The sequence below is a fragment of the Charadrius vociferus genome, unplaced genomic scaffold (genome assembly GCF_000708025.1).
Source record: "Charadrius vociferus isolate BGI_N301 unplaced genomic scaffold, ASM70802v2 scaffold192, whole genome shotgun sequence".
In the NCBI taxonomy this organism is placed as follows: domain Eukaryota; kingdom Metazoa; phylum Chordata; class Aves; order Charadriiformes; family Charadriidae; genus Charadrius; species Charadrius vociferus.
This window is the reverse complement of record NW_009647437.1, coordinates 1,537,535-1,549,878: the sequence shown is the minus strand read 5'-3', so window position 1 is coordinate 1,549,878 and position 12,344 is coordinate 1,537,535. Positions and strand designations below refer to the sequence as shown.

The 12,344-nt window shown below is 36.9% G+C and overlaps 1 protein-coding gene across 2 annotated transcripts in view; it reads right to left on the bottom strand.

The window, feature by feature from the left end:
* PPM1B (protein phosphatase, Mg2+/Mn2+ dependent, 1B) overlaps positions 1–12,344 on the bottom strand; it is a 37,314-nt gene that overhangs the window by 19,709 nt on the left and 5,261 nt on the right. Inside the window, exons 1-3 of one of the 2 annotated variants that reach the window (XM_009880641.1) lie at positions 9,676–9,750; positions 5,806–6,669; positions 3,774–3,891 (exon numbers count right to left, since the gene is read on the bottom strand). In XM_009880641.1, coding sequence (XP_009878943.1) covers positions 3,774–3,891; positions 5,806–6,651 — 964 coding nt within the window. In that variant the 5' untranslated portion in view covers positions 6,652–6,669; positions 9,676–9,750. Of the gene's footprint in view, positions 1–3,773; positions 3,892–5,805; positions 6,670–9,675; positions 9,751–12,344 lie in introns of those variants that run through there. The other variant, XM_009880640.1, reaches the window with a different exon arrangement.

Genomic DNA, 12,344 nt, shown 5'->3' with positions numbered 1-12,344 from the left:
CCCCCCCCCCCTTTTTTTTTTCTTAAAGTTAAAAGTATTTCTGCTCACTACTTAAAGGTTTAAATTGGACTACTTTTTTAAAGGAATCCAACACCTTTCCAAACAATTCTCCCCATGCTGTTTAGTGGTTTGAAACACTTTGTTAAAGCTTCTCTGCATCATTTCTGAACTAGTAAAACTCAAGGCACAAATGTAAGGTAAAAACTGCAGTCCAACAACTACTTTTTTTTTTTAATTAAGGACGTTGTGTCAAAATAACAATTTAATAGAATTTATTATGAAAGCAAAAAACTGTTAGAAAAGAGGTAAATGTTTCAAGTTTTTCTGAAGTTTATTTCCTTTGTTTTTTTCCACTTCTTGACAGAATTTCCTCAAATATGCTAACTCTCATTCCTTGCTAAATACTTGACATTTAAAGGCCTTGCATGCTGTCCAATTAGCAAAACACAATGACACAGGGAACTCATGCAGGAAAAAAAAAATAAATCAGGAAGAGCTGAACAGCAACAGAAGTCCAAGCTTTGAAGCAGCTCGTTTCTCTGCTAATTTCTCTGGAGCACTTAATCTTAATTGTTAAGATACATCCAGAATGGCTCTGCGTCAGTTCAGACTACAAACTCTCCACTTGTTTTTGGTGTGTGTAGTATTTTTCAAATATGACAGTATAGCTAAAATACATTTCTGCTAAGAAGTTATTTTGATACATTAAAGTCGTAACACAATTATGCTACAACACTGCATTGTTACTAGCAACTAATCCTTCTCGGTTAACTCAGTCACTTATCAGAAATCATTCGACAGTTTCTCTATTAATCTTTCTAACATTCACTTATGAAAGCAATAAAATACACTGCAGTTCCATACATTTTTCACTTACTTGCTAATTGAGAGAGGAGCCATCAAGAAGCTGGGAATACTATCCGGTAACCACTGTGTACACCTGACTGCTGTCAGCAAAGGTAACTGCTTCTGGCTCTCTCCCAGAGCCTATTAACAGCTCATGTACTCTACTCAGACATAGGAAGATAATAGGTATTTATCTTAACTAGTGTCATCTAGGAAGCCTGGGAAGTAAGCCAAGTTCTGAGAAAGGTGCATAGAGTTAGCATTTGAAGTGACCATTAGCTTTCTTTAATCTCAACAGAAACTAGAAATATGCAATCCATTTCAATTTAGATACCATTTAAACAAGGGGGAAAGACACCACCTACACCACCAGTGCATTTGAGAACTTGTATCGTGGCCTGAAGGACCTATGTACATTTCTAAATTCATGTTTATTACATCAACTATCTAGATTACTGGGACACCGATGCAAACACAAATTTCTAAGTCTACCCCATTAGCTTAAGTAAGAGTGCAATAAAAAAGATATCTAGACAAAGAACATGAGTGATTTTCACAGCTGTTTCACACAAATAAAAAATTAAATTATAAAATATCTACAATAAGTATCATTTCTAGCGTTAAAGTAAATTTGGAAATTTGATACTAAAGTGGCAAAACTAACAGTTGTCCACAGCAACCAGGTTACAGTGGCAGCATGTACATTGCCACATCACTGTTGCATTTTACACTAAGTTAGTGTTAAGAAGAGTTATGAATGGTTAGCTGTGGGATTTTTGCTGTTGTACACTCTCAGAAGATTCCCGATCTCCTTGAATCTACAGATTACTTCTCATTTATACCTAATGCTACTTATTTGGATATGAGCTACTTTCTAATAAAAGCACGTCTAATCAGTCCTTTCAGTAGCCATTACAGCATGTTAAAAAGCCAATGTGTGTCTCAAATATTCAAATAAACCAAAACTAACAAGAAAAATAGAAGTTAGATCTATCTCATATGTGATAGTGCTGGAGTCCCACATTAGTAATTCTCACCAAATGGTTATGAGAAAGCCAATTATTATGAGAAAAGAGATTATAGACACCATGCTTGGGTGCCTGGAAATTTTCTAGATCCATCTTGAGAAAATTTGGTCAGTCACACCTTCTTTCTTAAATAATGCCCAACCTCAGGCAGTAAGTGGTCAGAGCTGTGGTTTAGGTCATTGACATCTTGTTACAGTTTCAAGATGGTGGCTTCATGCCGGTTCTGACCTGCAAAGTCCCAAACACCTTGGCACCCAAATTTAAAATTACTTTCATGGAACTCTGCTGAATAGTCCTGTAGACTGCCAATATTACATTTTTCAACATGAACACAGAAAAATACTATCAGTACAGCAATACTATAGTATAAAGCTAAACCACTGGTCTCAGCAGCTGGAACAAACACATCGAAGAAGGCTACACAACTCACGCATCTACAAAAGGACCACCTCTTTGTGAAGCACAGTTAAACTCGGATCTAGTGATCAGAATAGTCTGGTTCAGGCCTGAAGGAAGTTAAGAAAGGTACAAGTTAACTCAGCCAGCTTTCTCTTCAGTAAACCCTTTCCTTCCTTGAATACTGTTGCTATAACTGATAGCACCAACAAATCGGTTAATAAGCTGCATCACCATAAGTGGGTGACAGTGCTTCAGTACTCTTCAGTACTCTTCTGATGAGATTACAGGAGTTTAAAGAATCATAACAAGGCTTTCAAAACCTCTGATGACTGCTTCTCTCCAATGATGCTACTTCACTTGCTAGCAACATTTGTAACAGTAAGACAAACTGTTCCAAGAACTCAATTATTTTCAGGCCTGGGTTGCTTCTACAAAAACCTGTGCCAACCTAAGAACAATATTATGAAAAAGGCAAACTTTGAATATCAGCCCTGAACTTCAGTCAGTTCTACCAAAACTGAGCTATACCTGGATCACTAGAATAATTCAGGAGACTGAAGAGACCAAGAGGCCACTACACATAGCTGTCGTTGGACCTTAGAACAGCCTTAACCAGTGACATTTTGAATTAGAAGCAACAGTTTAAACGCCTGCTTCAAATGTCAGTTTTTCTGACATTAAGAATGCTGCAGAAAAGCAATATATACACAAGGGCAAGTATTTTCACTTTTACTCAAGCTAACTTTCCTTTCACTGTTTCTGCTTAAGGGAAGAAGTTGCATTCAACCTTTTGGATAAGTAAAGAGAGTTATAAAGTCAGTGACTAAATGAAACTGGTTAAGAATTAAGTTTAGTCCTCCACGAAAGCTCTAGATGATTATATGATTTTTATTCACACATACACAGACACTTGTTAAGCATCCAGAATCCAAAGGGATGATTCAAGGCTCTTGTATTCATAGGTATTTTGATCATTCATATTGTGTTAAGTTTTCGCAAAAATGCATTTAAAAAAAGTTGTCAGTGTGAAAAATAACTCACAGCTGTGTTAAACAGAGGCAGTTTAAAAAGCCTGGATAACTAGTTAAATAAGCTGTCCCTTGATGAAAACCCAATACAACTTATTCTTTTTGTGAAAAAAACTTTCACAAAAAAGGAGCAAGTATCACAAGTATCCCTTTTAATGATATTTTATAAGCAAGACATGAACAAGATCACAATTTACTTAGATGATATAACATTCCGCAAGGTCAGTGGTTGCATTTTGACCTGTAAAGATAGAAGCAAAAACCTGAAGCTCACATTAAGAAAATGCTTGTGGAATACCAGGTTAAACTGACCGCATGGCTTAACACATTTTTCCTGGCACACAAAAATTCACAGTTGTAACCAGGCCTGAATTTGACCCAACATACAGTGGCATCATGGCTTTCAGGGTTTTTGTTTTCATGCTTAAAAAGGTTATGGTAGCATTTCTAATGAACAAGACTGATTTCCTACCTTCAACCCGTGATTCCAAGTACTTATCCAACTCAGCATCTTTTTTCACCGCCTCATCTGAGACCTTAGGAGCATTTGAAAAACAAACTAGTACAATACTCATGTTATCACGACTTCCCTATATGACAAAGAAAAAAGAAGAGTTAGAATCTTTAGTCTTATTTTTCAGTTTCCTATTCTAGTCACCTTATTACTTGTTCCAAATACAGTAGTGAAGATGTAACTGGGAAAAAAGAAACCTTGCGATAAAACTGTATTTTGATTAATAAGAACCTCAGTTTCCCAACTAAACTACTTGCTAGGATTAATTTTACTGATTTTTATTGTATATTCTAAGCCTTAACATTTAAAATATTTAACGGGACTCATTTACATGTCAACTGTTTTAAAACAACATCAAAGAAACAGGTCAGAAATTAGACAGACAGTTGTTTAATGTTACCTTAAGCCAAGTTAAAAAACAACTCATGTTGCAAAATGAAATGCAGAATACTTATCCTAGACTACCAGACTAGCTAGCTCCAGTTGTTAATTTAGTCCAGTTTGAGAGCATTCATGTGAGGCATTATGTTCATTACAAATCTATTTATCCGAACGTGCCGTGTCATACCTAGCAACTTGAAGAAAACAAGTACAAAATATGAATTTATTTAGTATGGCCAAGCTGACCTCACAGACTACCATGTGCTCAGAAACATCAACCAACAGCTTCTTCAGGTATTAACTTTAATGCCAGTTCTTCACTAGTAAACTCTGATACCACTTTCCAGCTCATATTCAATTTTCAAAGTTATAATCCACGGTCAAATGTAAAAAACACAATGTCTAAGTCTCTTAGAAGGAAATCCAACAGAACCATAATTTCAACGCCTGGTTTGAAATAAAGATATTTTTTTTTGGGGGTGTGGGGTGGTGGGTGTAGAAATTTAAGTGCCATTAGTCATTGCATATTGTTTCTGTGTGAACTCAACCTACCAGATAGTTCCTATTATCTATCACAAAAACTCCTTCTCCTGAAGAAATTAAGTAGGAACCTGACATTACAATAAATTCCTCCTCTCAGGAGTTACTCTACGTTCCCTTTTGTACCAAGCATATGGGGACACCAGTTACTATTATGTGGTACAATTCACATTCTGAAGACAGAGGACAACATTCTAATATTGTTACAAACTGCAGAGATCCATGATCAGACTTTATTTTATAAAGATGAGGTCAGGGCTCAGTTTTACTGAAAGTGTACTAGTGACCATCTTTTAATAAGGCTGGTCAAATGCTTGGTCAGAGAAGCCATGGCATTGAAACCAATCATACAATGTAAGGTATATGCTGGAATGCAATCCTATTTCTGAAAAAAATTACTTACCCTTTAGTGTTAGAATTCTGAATTTCACTATTTTCCTCAAAATTGCACGTTTGGTCTGTGGCCTAACGAAGGAACTCTATTTGCACTAGCAGGAGTTGGACTTTTCAGGGAATACTGGAAATGGTATACCTATGAAACATTTGTAGACCAACCTGTAGTTGCTCCAAACAAAAATCTGAGGAGTACAAACAAGCTAAGATGTAAAAGTAGTGCTTCCCCAGCTAAGCTACCCCAACAACCTGAGGACACCACTTCAAATGACAAACAAAGCATACCTTGAAAAGGAGATGGTGCAAACACTGGTTTTATGCAAAAGATATGAACACTGCCCGACTTGAAAGGAAAAAAAAAGAACCCAAACAAAATACCTGGCGCAGTATTTATTCATTTTAAAAGTTTGGTATTTGGAAACAAAGTTTAGAGCTGGAACTATATGCAAGCATTATTTGAGAAAATAATAAACCTTTATTTTTGCAATTGCTATCACCTCTCCAGGCACAAAGGATGAGGCTGTATATTCTTCAGCAAGGATGTCAAATGAGTACAGAAGTTTGAGGGAAGGAAGAGGGAGAAGGGGAAGAGTAGGCCAGGAACTGCTGTTAACACTGTACCCATCTAAACAGAAGATCATTTTAGAACAGCTGCTTGGAGAAAACAGTTACATACCTTATGTAAACAAGTGTCCACTACCCAATTGCACACTTTTTCCAGGTCATCTGATACTTCAAGTCTAGACTTAACAAATTCACAGAGCTCTTCATTGCTCATTACATCCCAGATTCCATCACAAGCCAAGATGATAAACTCATCTTCTTCTGCCCTTAAAATTTCACAAACCTCGGGCTCTGGAGAAACAAGTTGTTCTGTAGGGCCTTTACCGTCAACACATTTATAGTCATAGTCCCCCAGAGCTCGAGAAACTGCCAATGAACCATTAACACGCTGAATCATTACACTGCCTCCTGCATTCTGGATTCGCTCTTTCTCCCTTGGGTTGCAAGGTTTGTGATCCTGTGTCGAAAAACAGACTTGTCCATTCCTATAGAGAACAGCACGTGAATCACCACAATTGATAAAGTATACATGCTCAGGTGAAATCATAACTCCCACTGCTGTTGAGCCACTTCTGTCCATCCCATTTCTGAGGTCTGAGAAATTGCGCATATACTCATCAATTTTCAAAAAGCCAGTTCTGATTCCACTCTTGACATTTTCCACTGAAGGTTCAAGAGCAGATCCAGGTTTTTCTGTCGCCCTAAAGTCTTCATTGTTAGTGATGTGTTCTAGTAAGTGCGTGGAGCAATAATTTGCAACACGAGATCCTGCGTGACCATCATAGACAGCAAAAAAGGACCAGTCCTCTAAGCCATGGGGAATACCTACAACAGCTGTGTGAGCATCTTCCATTTCCACTCTCCATCCCTGCATACTGCTGAGGCCATAACGCAAGCCATTCCCTGCACCATGAGCATTATGTTTTTCAGTTTTTGGTTTGTCCAAAAATGCACCCATGTTTATGCAATATTGAATCTGGAAAACAGAGAAGAAAAGTCTTATTTATAAAACCACAACTCCATATAAGCTGTCATCTCCCTTTCCTGTATCGTTTCTTTATAAAACAAGTGATAAAGCATGCATGTGTTCTGAAGTCAACAACTCTAAAGGGGGAAAAAAAATATTAATAAATGACATAAATGAAGCATGAACTTACAGACCTCTTTTTGCATTTTTGGTCAGGTTTTTTTGGCGAAGTGTTGTGTCTTTTAAAGAGCTACTTCATCAAAATTAAAGGCTCTGCATATAAAGGCAGAGTAGTTCACACACCTCTGCAGCCCTGTTAATTTTGTCGTTCACTGCAGAAACTAATTCACACTGGAAAAATAACAACCATATGACTCCTATTCTCTTCCCAGTTTTATTGTGCCATGAAGAAAAGCCAATACTTCACAAATAAGAACTGACTGGTCTCACTAGCTTTGCATGTACTGTGCTACTTCTGTATTCTTGTAAAGCATGGCAGAAGTGACACCTCGATTCAAGAAAACTTCTCATAGGATTCTCTTAATAAATTATACTCAATCCTTTGTAAAACATCATTTCTATTTTTACCACCCCTAGAAGACATTCATGTGTTTATAGGTGATTTCAAGTTCAAAGATGCATTGATCTTGATTTTAAAATGTATCCAGTTACAAGAGGTATGAGCTAAGGTAAGAAAATAATCCACAGAAAGTTAGAAGTTCTTCAGTATCTGCAGACCTACTTCAAAAATAGATGAGAAAGAACCACCTGCAGAAAATAAGCTTGCAGGTAAAACGTGAGTAATCTATGTTGAAGCTTTAGAGGACTTCTGACTTCTCCTGTACTAGACTACCCTGCACTTTACAAAGTCAGCAGAGAATTCTTTAATCCATAGATCCCATAGTCCTCTTCTGAGAACTTCAGAAACTCAGATACCACAACCTCTGATCATGCTAAAGATGATTACCCCATGAAACCCTTAGTGACTGGATGTGGAAATTATAGCAACCTTCATCCAAAAAGAATTTGAGAGAGTTCTGCCGTGACTGATCCTGAGCAGTCAGTCTCTAGGTCTGTGACACACTAGTACCCACCCAGCCTGCAGTCACGATAATCTAGTTCTGCCTTAAGAGTTTGTTACCAGGTCAGAAAAAAGAGGTTAAGAATTCCTTACTTCTGCCATTCCCCTCACGTAAATTTATTTTCAGCATACACAGCTTACTCTGACAGGAGAGAGAAAAAGAATAGTATAATGCAGTGAGGAAGAGATTACAGTTAGATTCTGCACCTCACCTCCCTTTTTAAAGTAAACTTTAGCACTTTCCTCTAGATAATCCAAACTTCTGCTACAGTGACCTTCATGAAGTGCCAAGGATTTCCGACATTCCACAGACCCTAACAGTTTGCTCACCAGTTATGTCTCTTCTGAAGTGTATCTCCCCAACTCTTACTTAAAAACAAATTTAGACAAACTTACCAAAATACTGCAGCAACTCCTTATCTGGTTTACTTTTTAGTTTAGTTTTACTGTCTGTCTTAATTCCAGTTTAATAGCCTTTGATTCAGGTGCTACTAACATTATGCAAAAGGAGCAATGTGGTTCTGTAAGAGACTGAACATCATGTAACTTGATACATTTTTTCTTTAAAAGAAAATTATCTGTCCTGACATGGACTAAAACACCAATGAGAGTCCAGGTTTAGAAATATTTGCTAGAGAAGATGTTTTCTTAAACATTCAGCTAAAAATTGAGGTTTTGCATGGACAGTATGAATGCTAGCACTGTGCAACTACCTCGTCTAGTTTGGCTACCATGATTTTTGATCATTTCTCATTTATTAGGGAACTCTACACATGCATAACAGTTAATTGCTTCTATGTACCAATCTTCTGCTATCGAGAAGTCTGATGTTATAAAATAACTCTTGTACTTAGTAAATTGTCTTAGTTAGTCATTAAAAAAAAGGAATTGTGTGACACCAAAGAAAGTGTCCTGAGCCTTTTATGCTCTCCAAAATGAACATTCCATGTACAAGGTACACATCCTCAGCTGCAGGATCTACAGTAAAACCAAATTAAGAAAACATGCTCAAAGGTTGTTGCCAATTTGATTTTATTCCATATAAACACAAACAGTCCTCAAACTGCATTTTATAAAGCAAAACCATAAGTACCCATTTCACAGATAATGGCACATCTAATACAAAAAAATAAGTTACAGAATGACTTCAAATCCATATCTACCCTTCTTAAAATACTTCCTGTACTTTTAGCAACTTGAAAAGTCATTAAGCCCATTCAAACAACAATCCATGCTAAACTTCACCCACCTACCCAATCAGTTCAATTTTACATTATCTAAAGAATTTCATGCACAAGAAACCACAAATACTATCTTTTTTTCTTTATCTCTGCAGTCACCATCCACTGGCCTCTAATTATATTGCCTGGCATAGCAAAGATGAAGATAAAATGACTATACAACTTTATGTTACGCATTGTAAGCTTCACACTATGTAATTTGCAAGTGAAAGTAGTAAGTTACATTCTGCTCACAATTATTTGTGTCATTATTTTCCTTTCTGTATCTGAAAATAATATTTGCAACACCGCAAATCAGTGGAAACAACACACAGCAACAGAAACGAGGTATTCATTACTTAGTGAGATACACAGCCAAAATGTTTTTCACAACCCTTTCTCTTGAAAGATCTGATTTTGCTTTGAAAAAAAACAAAACACACACACACCCAAATCTAAACCAAAAAAGAATCAGTGTCAAATGTATCATAAAAGCAAAGCAAGGCAGTGCTACACCCTACCACAAACAAGCCCTCTCAGTGCTCTCGGCCACTGATGTTTGCACTTAAGAGCTGAACAAGTCCCACATAGTTTAACAGTTCAACTAACGTTAGTAAAGTAGATTCATGAAAGGATTTTAATAGCTGATGACCATTCATTCACAAGTTACACACAATATAAAGCTATTTTAAAAGCACACAAAAACATTCTTACCAGTAAAATGTAATACACGACTGAAATGCTGCCAAAATCACAGAAGTCCTCCAACACTGCAGACCTTATATGAGATTCCTTTAATTGAATTAAGGATGTTCTTAAAAATCACAAGTGTGGAAGAAATCATATGACTAAGTAAGGAAAAAGATCAAACCCTATCTAATTGCAAAACCCTGTGAGCTCAATACTGAGTGTTGTGTTTTATATATCTAAAATAAAAAACTGTTTAAAAAACACCAAAAGCACATTCCACATCTTAGCTTTACCTATTTCATAAGTAGCTTCACTTCCTACAGCACAGGAGTGAGAAACTGAAAAGAAAGATGATACTAGTCAAGATTATATTATAGATATTCTAAACATCCTATTTAATATTACAAATCTTGCAACGATTGACTTGCAGTCAGTAAGAAAACAGTAAGTTTAGGCATCAACTTATGGCTGGTCCTAGAAAAGACAAAACACATGGAAGAAATCTTTCTATTGCTGTGTATATTAGGTAGACTATATAAGGCAGCAACTGGTTTGAAGACGAGCTGACAAAGTCAAGTCATTTCACTGAGTGTGGAAGAAAGAAACAGTGATTTCACAGACTCATTGAAACTCAGGTTTTCAAAATTATCAGTGATAGTAAGGCACAAAAAATTAAAATGTATGAACACCTGTTCTGTTAAAAATTTCATTTTTAACAGTAAAAACTGTTAGCATTTTAGAAACACCAGGAAGTTACAAAAAATAACAAGCAAATGACATGGCATACAGGTGAGTACAGTATATTCCTATCAAGTGTTATGCACAAATGTAATTTGAACTTCACATCTACAGTGCTGAAACACACAACTATGTCTAGCAGTAAACTCAGTTATGTACAAATTAGTTAACTAAATCAGAGATATTTTAATGAAATTTGTGGTATTATACCAACCTTCACTTGCTTAGCAAAGCAGCTTTAAAAAAAAAAAAAAACAACCAACAACCCCCCCCCAACAAAACACAACACAACAAACAAAATACTACGTGTTTCCTCCAAAATCAATGGTTACAAAAAGAAAACAGTTGCACAGGAAAAACAGTACCCTGGTACTCACATCTAGTTCTGTCCCTCTTTTAACATCTCAGGCCAGATCAGCAAACAAACTTGAGCACCTAAAAATGGGACTCGGCCAAAGCGACCTGCAAAAATCCAGTGGAAGGCAAAGCCTATATCATAGGTCTAACCTGGTGTTTCCATCTCTTATTTTAAGCACACTAGGCTAGATACAAGTCGATCTTGACAGAAGCTCCTAGATAACACTTAAGTCAAGTCAGAATACACAAGTTACAGAATCATAGAGCAATTAATGCTGGAAGAGACCTCTAGAGGTTATCTAGTCCAAACCCCTGTTCAAAGTTCAATCAATATGATATCCAACACCACAGATGGCTCAGGCTGTTCAGTTCCTTGTCAAGTTTTGAACACCTCCAAGGATGAAGATTCCATAGCCTCTGAGCAACCAATTCATGTTTGACCACATTCATAATGAATACAGAACTCCCATAAAGGCAAATTGCGTCCTTTGCCTCTTAGTCTTTCATTACACATCTCTGGGAAAAGCATAGTTCTACCTTCTCTACACCCCCCCCCCATTACATAGTTGGAAGACCACAACTGGATCCACCCCACCCAAGAAAACAATTTAATTTCCTTCTGGTGCAAATGTTTACCCCACATAAGATTATTAGATGAAACTTTCAAGATCTGCAAGACCATGTCTACTGCAATTCCCAAAACCTCCTTGAAATGAAGGCCTTAGTTCTCACGCATGTTCCAGAGATTATTCTCTAAAACAGTATATATTCGTCAGATCAAGAATGGAAACCTAGGAATCCCTTCTTTCAGTAGTCTTCCCATCTCTGGGAAAAAGAAAAGAGTAACAAAAATATTTAAAAAAAAAAATACCAATCACCTGGTAAATGCCAGTAATCACCAAGGCTCAAAGGCTTTTGGAAGGCCTTTAGACAAAGAAAATACTGGCCCTTCCCCCCCTCTGGCAATGGAAGAAACTGAATCTGAGCAATATGCTGTTGAAGCAGTGGCTCTACCTACCACTCTACCGCACAATCTTCATCTCTAGTTTTAAACCAATAGCTAAGCTATTTCCTAAGAGTTCAGGGCTGTGGGTCTCTAACAAAAGCTGAAGTCCCTTTCCCAAGGCAAAAGCCTAACCCAAGTCTTACTTCTCTGAAGTCCTAACATACATTCTTCTCTGATATTTCCTACCTGATACAAATCCTACATGAGGTCCTTATCTCGTATACAATGAACCTAAGAAATAATTCAGGTTCAGGAAACTGAAGACATCTAGCCTTTTGACGTATGGAAGTATGAAGACAAAAGCCATGTCCTCTGACACACAAGAAAAATTCGTTTTAAGTATCCTTTTCACCACAGCTACACAGTGAAGACTTTGGTATTAGATCAGCCGTATAGTAAAGGGTCTTAAAATCAGGATTGTGCATAAGTTTGATTTTGTCTGTCTAAAAGAAAAACAACCCACTGATTTTCTTCCAAGATCCACTTATGAACTGGCAAACGGTTCTTGCTCAGTTACCGATATCCATGATTTTCTACATCATGAAGAGGAAATAGGCAGCTACTTTAAATAAAAAGCATGCTCCTTTCCCTA